Here is a 12904-nt window from a genome sequence, read left to right as displayed (position 1 = left end):
AAAGATTCTTTATATTATAGGTTTCATGTATTGATCAACTAAGGCAGATATATGATCAGTAAGTTCTTTCAAGCTAGCAACTAAGGGACAGTAGCTTTCAGGATTGTAGAAAGAAGGAGAAAGATGGGAGTGCATAATTTGTGTGGAGTAAGGAGTTCTATGGATTAATATGTTAGCATTTGTGTGATACCTGAAGTTGTAAGTGGGGACTGTATGTCACTTTGTGTTACAGTAGTGGGATCTTGATGGCAGATGCTGTACATGTAGGTGTCAGACAGCTGGCAGATACCCTCACTTACATACTCCCTTCAGTCAAGTATGAAAGTGGTAGATCCCTTGCTCATTGGGAGGATAATGGTGGAGTCATCAGTTTTTAGGGAATGAAGAGCCTTTAGTTCTGCTGAGGACAGCTTAGGGCCATATTGTAGAGTCCTGTCAAAGGGTTGTGAAGCAATGCTGGATGTTAGGAATTATTGGAAGGCATGTAAGGAGTGATTTGGAGGCTGTGGTGAGAGATCAAGCTGGGATTTTGATCGGAACCATTCAAGGTATGGTTCACTGTTAGATTTGGTGTTTGAAAGGTTTTAGAATTGAGTTGCAAAATTGTATTTCCAGTTGACATTACATCTGAAGGAAAGTAGATCCTTCATCGGCAGAGCATGGTTAAATGCAGTTTTACAGCTTAAGGCGAGAACGATGTATAATACAGACAATTCAGGAGGGAAGAGTGCCTTAGAGAAGAGGCTGAGAACTCTGTACTAATGTGAGTCATCCTTATGGTCACAAGTTACCATAGCTCTAGGAGGCAGTGGTGAAGGCTGGGTGATATTAAGAAAGTTGACCAGATTTGATTCTAGGTGCTGTATTTTGTACCTGGAGAGACATCTGGTGGAGTGGAAATTACCAGATGAGGCATACATATCACAGATTAGTAGGTTATATATTGATATGACTACCACCAAGTTAGCAGCTTCCACATTTCCGTAATTTTTATGTGTGTTTTCTTCTGCCACGGCTTAGTAGATAGATTTTTATTGACTATTTTCATTGATGTATTATTTCCTGTGACCATCATTCCTTCCTTATGTAACCTCATTGTCAATCTCTGATATAATGTATCTTGTTGAAACTTTCATCTGTTTTCAACCTTATGTGCTAGTTCACTCACTTAGTTATTTGTACCACCTGTACTAAACAACCCCTTGCCCCTTCATCTTTTCTCATACCGATTTCTGCGCAGTTAGAAGGATCGATTGTTATTTATGAACTTGCATATAACTCTGTGATTATGGTTCACTATCCACTACAGGGCCTTGACCTCGTCTTTTGCTGATTTGTTTGCAAATTTGACAGAACTTGTGTTTTCTTGACCTCTTACATTGCTTCTGCATGGTTCTTTCACATTTTTGTACTTTTTTTTCAAAAAGGGCACTGAGCAACTATTACTGCTATCTCCTGCATTATTTTATTTGTCAAACAAAGTAGATTTCATTTTCTCCAACAATGTTCTCTTTCTGTTTGTCCCATTTTTTAGCTTCTGTCTGTTCCCAGGTCCTTTCCATGAACTTTCCCAATCACAGATTATTGTTGTAATCTTTTCCTGTCATAATTTATTTCTATCACATGATCTACTTTTCTCACAAGAAATTCTTTCCCTCTCATTACCTCTTGTTAACCCTTGTCTGTTCTCAAGATTTCCATACATATTTTTCTACATTTTTCTGATCTCTATCCTTACTTCTTGTCCTTTTTCCTCCTACCCCCACCCCCACCCCCCATGCTGCTCTTTTGCCTCTTGCACCATTTGTAATACTTCAAACCCTCCTATTTTGGCATAATGAATCATATCACATATTATATTCAGTCCTTTTGAAAACATGCTTTAATGTGGTTGTACTTGGCAGTAGTCTGCAAAAGCTTAACATTGAAATTCCCTGTTTCTGGATGTAATCCTGCTCCACACCAGCCCCTTTTACAGTTTAAAATACAGCCATCTATTGCCCTTCGCCACCTTATCTATGATGCATATGACTCATCTGCCAGTTTCTACTCTACCAGACTTCTCGCCTCATACAAAGTCCTCCAGTTATCTCCCATCATGTTTCGTTGCATGGTATCATCCGCCAAGCCAACATCACACTGCAACAATAGGCCAGACGTCACCTCAAAAAGGTAACCCACTTTCTTCTAAACAACCTCAGTGGTGTGATCTATCCACTAAACAGCCACAACCATCTATCAACACTCCTCTCCTACAAACCGATCATGACCAACATTCTCAACATCCCCAGCCTTCACCACTGCCTCCTAGGCCAATTATAATTCATGATCCCAAGAACTAGTCAAAACATTACAGTGTTCTCAAACTCTCATTAAGACACTCTCCCCTCCTGAATGAGATAATTAATGAAAGGTCACACTTTCAACTCTAAACATGCATTTAAGCATGCTGCTTTGGTGAAGAACCTACTTTGCTTTGTGTGTAATTTCAAGTTGAAATATCACTTTGCAATTCAATCCTGAAACGTTTCCAACAGCAAACCTGACACTGAAACCATGCCTTGAACTATTCTGATAGCATTTCCAACTTCACCCACCACCCCTACCTCAAAATCACCTCTTACAACCCTTCCAGGAATTCCTAACATCTAGCATTGCTTCACAACCATATCTCAGGGCCCTACAACATGACCTTAACCTTTCCTCTGCAGATTCCAGGCTCATCATTCCCTAAAAACTTATGACTCATCATTCTCCTCTTGGTAAACGAGAATCTGTACAGTAATACTTTACTGATGGGAGTATGTAAGTGAGAGTGCCTTCAAGATCCCATCTCTGTAATACAAACTGACCTACAGTTTCTCCTTAAATCTCAGGCCCCTGACAACGACTTACACCTCAATCCATAGAATGTTTTATCCCACCAAAGCCACATGCTCCCAGCAGGTACCTTCTTCCTAAGATTTGCAAACCCAATCATCCTGGCCATACAATAGTTGCTGGCTTCACAGCATCCACTGAACATATATCTGCCTTAGTTGATCAATACCTGCAACTGATAGCACAAAGCTCCCCTCTTATATTAAAGAAACCACCCATTTCCTGCATAGTCTGAAACCTGTGCTTATCCCACTCACACTTCACACGTCTTGCTCATCACCATTGACACCACCTCCCTTTACAACAACATCCGCCACATAGATGGTCGGTCTGATGCTGAACATACATCAAGCAGCTGCCACATGATTCCAGACCTATGATGTCCTTCCTGCTCACCTTAAGCAACTTTATGCTTATGAACAGCTACTTTACCTTTGAGCTGCAGACATACAAACAGGTCAAGGCATGGCCATAGGAATCAGGATGGCTCCTTCCTATGCCAACCTTTTCATGGGTTGGGGGGGGTTCCTGAGATCCTTGAGGCATCAGCCCCGGGATTCGTTTTGATACATTGATGATATCTTTGCCATATGGAGTCATGGTGATGCTGATTCTTGGACACTCTAAATACATTCTCACAATTAAATTTCAAATGGTCTTTTTCCAAATCCCATCTCAGTTTACTTGATGTTGACCTCATCCTCACTGTGGGCCATCTGCACACTTCTGTCCATATTAAACCTACTAACAAATAACAGCACCTGGAATCTGACAGTTGTCATCCTTTCCATGTCAAATGTTCCCTACAATATCACCTTGGCATTTGAGGCAAATGTATTTGTTCAGATGCAGGCTCCTTACAGCAATACACCACCTTTCTCACCTCAGCCTTCACTCGATGTAATTATACCAGCCTAGTTCAAAACTAGTTTTCCTAAGTCAACACATCCAATCCTGGTACTGCTGATCCTTCCAAAAAACCAGTTAGGAGTACTGTTGTTGTCATCCAGTACTACCCTAGTCTTGAACGTATTAATAAGATACTTTGACAAGGCTATGGTTTCCTAAAATCAAGCACTGAAAAAATGAGGTCCATTCTGTCTGACATTTTGCCCACCACATGTCGAATAGTTCCCAGAACCTGCCCGCCCCCCCACCCCCCACTCCCTTTTCCCTGCTTCCTCCCCCAATATCTGCAATATCTCATTCAGATGCTATGCTCCTTCTGCACTCCTTTCCTTACCCTGTGGCTTCTACCCCTATGACCATCCCTGCCGTAGGACTTGCCCTATGCATGCTGCTACCACAACCTACACTAACTTTGTAACTGGTAAAACATGTACTACGAAAGGGAAAGCCATCTGTGAAATGACACACGTTGTGTACCAGCTGTTATGTAAACACTGTTCAGCCTTTTGCTTTGGTATGACAACCACCAGGTTATCAGTTAGGATGGATGGCTGTAGATAGAGGGTGTGTACTTGCATCACACAACACCCTGTTACAGAAAATGCTCCACAATATGACAGACATAATCTTGCTGCCTGTTTCATCATCACATGTGTTATCTGGATTCTTCCCCTGGACACCAGTTTCTCAGAACTCCGCTAGTGGGACCTGGCACTGCAAAATGTCTTTTGTTGTCGCCACCCACCTGCTCTTAATTTACATTAATTTCTTTACATCTCTACCACGTTTTAAGACAATTAACTGTTACTAAGTCTTCCACCTCATTTTTTCAGCAATCTCTGTTTTGCTTATTACCCTGTCTTCCACCTCTAAGCTCTCAGGTTTTCAAATCTTGAGCAGTGTGGTCTCAAACAGTCTTTACTTATTGTCCCCTTCAGAAAGACTGCCCTGACCTGGACTCCTGGGCAACGTTTCCAGAAATCCCCCTATTTTCCAAAACCTTGCCAGTCATTTCCGTACATCCCTTTCATTGCCCTTCAACCCTTCTACCAGAAGAGGCAGCGACTGGCTCTGAAAGCTTGCACAATTCCTCAACATTTACAATTGGTTTCTCCTGCTGCCACTTGATAAGTAGATTTTTTATCTACCCGAATCAAAAAGTTTCCATTTGAGGGCATTGTTGCAGGACAAACTGTGACTACAATGTGGCTATGTAGGCATCAATATGCAGAGAGGCGGTTAGTGTAGCATTCACATCTTTCTGACATGCTTGTGGTAAATGTGGGAATGTGAACTACGTTGATGCTATTGCCAAATGCATCCAAACAGGACCAATGTGCTGTTACACTTTTCTTGGCTGGTGTTCTGTTACTGGGCAGCTGGGGAAATTACAGTGTGTAATTAAGGTGAAACAGCCAGGAAAACATTATAATGGGTGCTGATACCTAAAGATAAAGCATGTCCCCATATTGTAAATGCCATAACACAGGGGTTACACCAGCTCAAGTAGGAGATGCCCAAGAACCCACCCTGTACTCCTGATTTCTCCTCAAGTGATTATGATGCCTTCAGTCCCTTAGAAAAGTCCTTAGAGGGCTGACACTCCAGTCGATGTGGATGTGCAGCAGGCAGTTACGAACTTTTCACACAGCAGGACACGGTGTTTCACCAAATGGGTATCTTCAACATGGTGCGTCATTGGTATGAGTTCCTCAATGCTCACAGGATTATACCTTGTTAGCATACTGATTGTGGACTGTATGGCCTTTGAATGGAAACTTATTGATTGCCCTTTATCTTTATATAAGTGTTTGTGTTTGTGTGTGTGTGTGTGTGTGTGTGTGTGTGTGTGTGTGTGTGTGTGTTTTGTGTTTTACAAATAGTTAAGATGGTGAAAGAGGACACTTTCAGGTGCATGATGACAGTACCAGCAACAGAACAGATTGCCACAAGATTAAAGACTAAAATTGAGAGAAAATAGCCCATTCATCAAGTGTTCTAAATTCTTTTTGAAAAATAAAGTGAAAACATGAACTGGAAATATTTCTAATAAGAAGCTTAAGCTAAGCCTGTTATTGAAATGCCTTTTTAGCATGGAACTAATATAGATGGAAACTCAAGTATTAATTTGCTTGTCCAATAACGGTAGTGATAAATATCATACAACTACATACTGATACACATCATTCAAATAGTTATTGTGCTATGGAATTTATATACATCTTTTATGCACAAGTAATATTTATTTATTCTCCATGGACAAATACAAGGATATGTTTTGGATAGTTTACATATTGATCATTTCCCCTTATAACATTGTGGGAAATAATTATATAAAATAGGTCTAACAGATAAAAAATTATGTTACTATTTTTTTTTTGTACATGCAAATACTATTTATACAAATGAAAGTATTCTACTCCTCTGAGAGGAATTCCTTAATGTTATAAAAACACTTATTGCTGAGAAACTCCTTCAAGTCAATTTCAAGGCAGCCTATGTGATATCACCTGACATTCCCTGTGCATATGTAGTTCAATAAATATAATGAATATAATCTTTATTACAATAATGAAAATTTCAAAATGAGAATTATAAACAAAAACTGCAAAAGACAAATACTCATCTATAGCTTTAGCATGGCATACCGAAACACATAACAGCAGCAGTGCATTGCTAGGTTTCGAGCTACATTATTGTTTTCCTTCCTTCATAATCACAGATCCTTACATGACATGATCATCATGAGGGCTTATGGTGAGAACATTTGGATGTATGTGTAACATTATGTGTATGAGTGTGTTCCAAAAATAAAATAAAAAATAACAGTATCCCAAAAAGTTAATGCGAGTGAACAGAATGATAGCATGGATTGTACATGATTACCAAGTTACAGAGCCAAGGTCTGTATCCAAAGTAAATAAAGACAGTTTTCTGTTGCAATGTGACAGATAGTTAATATTTGGATGTCTTTTGATGTATGGTACTTTGCTTTCACAATTTCAGTTGCGGCTTTTTAGTGTGATAGAATACAATCTGTATATCGTAGATGTTTCTCAATTCTTTGAAAAAAAAAAAGCAAGATTGTGGCACTTCCCATGTTATCCAAAGGGAGCTAGAGTTACTACCTGTTTATGAAAGAGTGAGTGAATAGCTCTAATGAAAAATCATCCAGCCAGTACACTCTCTAACCACTGTAATCATACGTACTGCTATGATGTGTGTTACTCTTCTGTAATGGCTTTTCAGTACACTTGCTTGGTGAGTAGATGTTATGCTGCACTTCTCTCTGAAAATAAAATTATGTTCAGTCCCACGTGAGTGTAGTGGGGCTCCAATTCACTATAGCTTACTTATTGGTACATTTCCAGCAAAACTCTATTGTACTGATTTGTGCTTAAAGGGCTATAATTCAAGAAAAGAAATAGTCTAACTCTGTAACGAGATATATGACAAAGGAGAATGGCCCAAGGACTTCGCTGCAACAGTTGTGATACCAATAGAGAAAAAGAGAAATACTAAAAAATGTGAAGAGCATCGGACCATCAGTCTAATTTGTCATGCAGCTAAAGTCTTGCTGAGAGTGTTGAATAGAAGGTTATATGGCAAGCTGGATAGAGGGATTGCAGAGGAGCAGTTCAGATTTAGAAGAGGAAATGGAACAAGAGATGCTATTGGCCTGCTAAGAACTATGGGGGAAAGATATATGGAAAAGGGTAGAGAAATCTTTGCTGTTTTTATAGATTTAGAAAAGGCGTTTGACAGAGTTCAGTGGAACAAGCTGACGAATATCTTGAAGAGGAAAGGAGTAGATTGGAAAAAGAGACGACTGATACAGAATCTATATTTACACGAGAAAGTAAGGATAAGGATTGGAAATTAAATGTCAGAAGGAAGCAGCATTGGATGAGGTGTTAGACAAGGTTGTTGCCTTTCCCCACTGTTGTTTAACATATACCTTGAAGAGATTGTTGTGAAAAGCTTAGATGGGAAAAGAGGAATATGTATTGGTGGAAAGAGAATAGAATCTATCATATTTGCTGGTGACATGGTATTAGTGGCAGAAAGTGAGCAGACAGCGAATAACATGCTCGAAGATCTGAATGAAGCTTGTGTGGAATATTGGATACAAATAAACACAGTAAACACAAAGAGTATGGTCATCAGTACAAGACACAGACTGTCCAATATTAAAATAGGACAATCTACCATTAGCCATGTAAGTGAATTTAAAAATCTCGGAAGCACAATAACTGAAGACTCGAGATGTCACCAGGAGGTGAAAACTCGAATTGCCATAGCAAAGGAGGCACTCAACAGAAAGAGGAGACTCTTATGTGGCAAATTAGATAAAGGACTAAGGAAAAGGCTTGGCTAATGTTTTGCCTGGAGTGTGTCACTATATGGGGCAGAAACACGGACAATGAGATGAGAGGATGAAAAAAGGTTAGAAGCATTTGAGATGTGGATGTAGAGGAGAATGGAGAGAATAAGCTGGATGGAAAGAGTGAGTAATGAAAGAGTATCAGAAAGGGTTGGTGAGAGAAGATGTCTGCAGAAGGTTGTAAGAAAAAGGAAAAAGAACTGGTTAGGACATTCATTGAGAAGGGAGTGCTTCCTTGTAGATGCTTTGGAAGGATTGGTTTGTAGGAGAAGACTGAGAGGAAGAAGGAGATACAAGATGATAGATGACATAAAGGGAAGAGGAAATTATGCAGACCTGAAGAGGATGGCAGAAGACTGGACAGCTTGGAGAACTACCCTGTGAAAACCTTCCTTTAGGCAGAACACTGATTATTATGATGATTCAAGTTTTACAAGACAAGAAACCATCTGCAATCTGATTAATAAAATGAAAGTAAATTTTAGTTACATTATATTTTATCATTCCAGTTAATTAGCATGCATTCTTTATTCAAATGTTCTTGTAAGTTTTTGAATGCTCAGTGTCCTTTCCTTCTTAAAACATTACAACAAAGCCTTTTTCATGTCTATAATCTCACAGGAGACAGCATATTTCATTTATCCATCCAGGAAAACAGCAGAACATTCTTAAGAATAAGAAATTAATACATTGCCATACCAAAGAAGAATAGTTTTTTTAAAAAGAACTCCCTGGTGCTGTTTAGGTTTTCACACTCGCGGACAAATGTTACTCTCATCAACAAATCATGTTCTCTCTATTGAGTCCTCCTTAATCCCAACGGATGGCAAAACTAACATCTGTCCCAGATTGTCTTTCTCACTGTCTCCATCATCTGCAGCATGAAAAACAAAATAAAATCCATTTTAATTACTACCACCTCTTTAGCTACCAAATTTAAAACAAAATTATATTTGATTTATGTGCTGCAAGAAATTATCTACATTCCATGGGATACAAAAAACACACAGCTTGTGAACAAAATTTGTGGGAAAGTTTGTATGCAAAAAAGTGTTACCATATGCTAGTAAAGTCACTATAAAGTTATGTCTTTCTGTATGTTATATATCAGTAAGTTACACATAAGTGGTTGCCATTACTCGTTTTTGTTTAACTATTTATTAAATCTTACACTTGTGTTTTGGAAAGAATATTGGGATTTTGCAAAACTGAGGTACTGAATATACTGTTTATTACTAAAATGAAATAACCAAACATGTTTTTGTCCAAATGCTCAACAGTTAACAAATCTAGCTTCATAGCAGATACCTCTAGCATGAATGCAGCATTTTCCACTTAGATGGTAGACAAAGATAAGATTAGAGAGATTAGGGCTCATATGGAGGCATATAGATAGTCATTTTTTCCTGCCCTATTTACGAGTGGAACAGGAAAGAAAAAGACTAGTACTGGTATATAGTACCCTCTTCCGTGCACAACATGGTGGCTTGTGGAAATGTCTGTAGATGTAGATTTATTTAAAACACTTCTACATTCCACAACTAATTTAGTCTTTCTAAGCCATTATCTAGTGATTACTAGAGAAGGTACCATATCTAAAATAATGCCAGTGTATTAACATTATGTGCTCCAATTACTTTTGGCTTTAAATTTAGCAAGAAGTATTTTGAAATGAAAAACAGATATCTTTGGGTTTGTAGAGGAATATCTTCGTTAACAGAACACAGCACAAATTCATATAAAAATTGTCAATATAGAAAGGTGTATTTCATTTCATTATTGAATTTCTGCATGAATTAATTCTTTCACCTCCCGTCTTCACTCACACACACACACACACACAAAACACACACACACACACACACACACACACAAGCACACTTACTTTTGTGTACATTCTCTCTCTCTCTCTCTCTCTCTGTCTCTCTCTCTCTCTCTCTCTCTCTCACACACACACACACACACACACACACACACACACACACACACACTTTTATGATTAATGTTTGTCTATTTTGGATAATCAGAAGATAATAATAAGTAAGAAAGGAATGCTAGACATTTCGAACTGTGCATAAGTTCCATTCAGGAGCCATTTATTGTTGTTTATTGCCCTCATAAGCATTGCTCCTCACAGGCTGTTGTAGGTTTGATATCTTTAATGGGAAATCTGTGGTGTTTAAATCACAATGTACGAATTGATGTTTTGCAATGTGTTACATAATCATGTCTTCTTCTATTTGAGGAACTGATGAGTGAGAGAGAGAGAGAGAGAGAGAGAGAGAGAGAGAGAGAGAGAGAGAGATAGAGAGAGAGAGAGAGAGAGAAAATGCAGTCTTGTCATCTAACAGTTTAAGTATTGATGGGTGGTAATTCTAATATCATCATTTGTTTTCACACTTACAGGATCGCAACCAAGCTGCAATGACTGTTCTCAATGGACATGTTGTTGTCTGCCTCTTTGCTGATCCAGACTCACCACTTATTGGTCTCCGAAACCTTGTGATGCCATTAAGAGCTTCCAATTTTCATTATCATGAGTTGAAGCATGTGGTTATAGTAGGATCTGTAGATTACATTAGAAGGGAGTGGAAGATGTTACAGAACCTGCCTAAGATATCAGTTCTGAATGTGAGTACCACTTTGTTACCTGAAAAATAATTTTAATATAGTCAAATGTTTCTGTACTTCATTCATCACTTCTTAATATATGTTGCAGCACACAACACAAATGAGCACAGATTTTTTTTAATTTCCTTATTCGACACGACATACGATGGCACAACGTACAATAAAATGAAACCACCCAGAGGCTGTACAAAGTTAGTGGTGTGACAATACCCAAATCTTGAGGACTGCACAATAATTAACACTTGACAGCATGGTGCAGCTTGAGTCTGGGAGGGTAATGTTGGCCTAGATACAGACAAGCATAGGTATCACTGGTACTGGCGGCACTACTTTTTAGTTGGAGCACGCAGCCGGTGTTGTAAACTTATGCTGAAGGCAGCTGGTCTAGCCTCTGGTGTTGATCCGCATATTAGTGGCTAGCAAACTTGAGCTCAGTGCATTGAGTAATGTCTATTGTGAGTCAGTGCACCAAGTTGCTTGTGCAGCCAGTGCAGCATATGGATCTGGAGTGAGCAGATGGTGAAAGTTTGGGATAACTGTAGGTTTACCACAAGAAACTACATTAATGTAATTTTTCCCCAATTCCACATTTTGCTACCAGTGATAGTTTAGTTAATGATTTGAGAATTTAAGATTTATTATGCAGAATTTATCTGATTTGAGCTGTTTTATTGGCTATAACCCTTTTGTGGCTACAAGGGCCAAGCGTCCTGGCTGCCCGGCCAGCTGACAAGAGGAAACGCAGTGTGCGCCTGTCCAGCAGGCGATGGACTCAGTCCTGTGGTCGCTGTAGGCAACGGCCACTGCAGGCTTCCTGCATGCTCCAGCATGCACAGAGCCATTGCTCAGTAATGTTCTTCCTATGAAAAGTATACCCTGTACAGTCACATTGGCTGTAGTTTCTGATAACCTCGAAAAAGAGCTTGGAAACAAACCAAAACTTTCACTTATGTGTTTATTACGGGTTGAAAAACAGTTGATTTAGAAAAATGATCAGAACTTTTTAATAGTAATTCTAGTAACTTGATACTTACACTGTCAATGTTTGTGTCTACAACACATTAATATTTCATTAACATCGAATGAATGTGTTTCAACGTGTATAGTTTTAAAGTGAGTAGTACGTATCAAAAACACCCAAATCTCGGACAATTCTTCCTACTATCTGCAACAAAAAATAATTACAGAAATTTAAACCAAATTGTGTCACGTACCCAGACTCAGACTTAAACAAAGAATATATCTGGGTAACTCATTTTGTGGTAGGCCCTTGGCTTCATTTGTAATTAATGCCAAAATTCAATTCTCCAAGTAAGAAATCAGATAGTAAATGTCTACCTTCTTCTTGCTCACTGTTTTCTTTTTCAGATGGTCACATTCCGTGCAGTTTACTTTAGTTGTTTCCCATTCTCATTTTTGACGCAGGCTTTGGACTACCACTGGCTGAGTTAAAAACCTTCTTTTTTTCTTTTATTTACTTGTTTGTTTTTTATTTTTATTTTTTACTTTCCCTTACTTGAAATGTACACAGTTACTGAAACATCCTAATATTTCTTTTGTGTGTGATATTTTTTGAAACATGGCACCATGCAGAGAACCACATTACACTTTTTGCATCTAATGCATGTCATTTTTCATTGTGAATAAGCAGTGCATACAACACAGCATCTCTGGGGAATCTCGTTTTCCTCTGTTGCTACTAGGAACCCTGGGTAAAGTCCTTCTTTATTCTTCAGTTGGAAGGGACTTTCTTCTTTGGTTGTCCATGGGATCGCACTTGTACACATTTGACCTTGAAAATTGCAACTGGGGGATTATTTCCAGATTTTGCATTAAGCACACACAAGTCAGTCAAATGAAAGAATACTTTCCTGTACCACTTGATTGTCTTTCAGATGCACTGTACAGAAGCTAACATGTCTGTCTTATCAACTGCACCCATTGACTTATTACAGCTTCAGCTTGTTTTGGCTCAGTTTATGTTCTTTTTCCTCTGTCTTCATTTACAGTGGATAGCATGCAGACTTCTTTCTTGTCCATCCAGTTTAGTGTCAGTAATGCTCCACAGGACTTGAACTGTATTTTCCCATTTTTCATCTT

At 38.7% G+C, this 12904-nt stretch overlaps 1 protein-coding gene across 7 annotated transcripts in view; it reads left to right on the top strand.

Annotated features, from left to right (window-relative positions):
- The window catches only part of LOC126336369 (calcium-activated potassium channel slowpoke), a 1528406-nt gene that overhangs the window by 1395305 nt on the left and 120197 nt on the right, over positions 1-12904 (top strand). For all 7 annotated transcript variants that reach the window (XM_049999994.1, XM_050000012.1, XM_050000004.1 and 4 more), the window contains one exon: positions 10580-10804. In XM_049999994.1, coding sequence (XP_049855951.1) covers positions 10580-10804 — 225 coding nt within the window. The remainder of the gene's footprint in view (positions 1-10579; positions 10805-12904) is intronic.

The sequence above is a fragment of the Schistocerca gregaria genome, chromosome 1 (assembly GCF_023897955.1).
Source record: "Schistocerca gregaria isolate iqSchGreg1 chromosome 1, iqSchGreg1.2, whole genome shotgun sequence".
NCBI lineage: Eukaryota > Metazoa > Arthropoda > Insecta > Orthoptera > Acrididae > Schistocerca > Schistocerca gregaria.
This window is presented reverse-complemented; position numbering and strand designations above follow the sequence as displayed.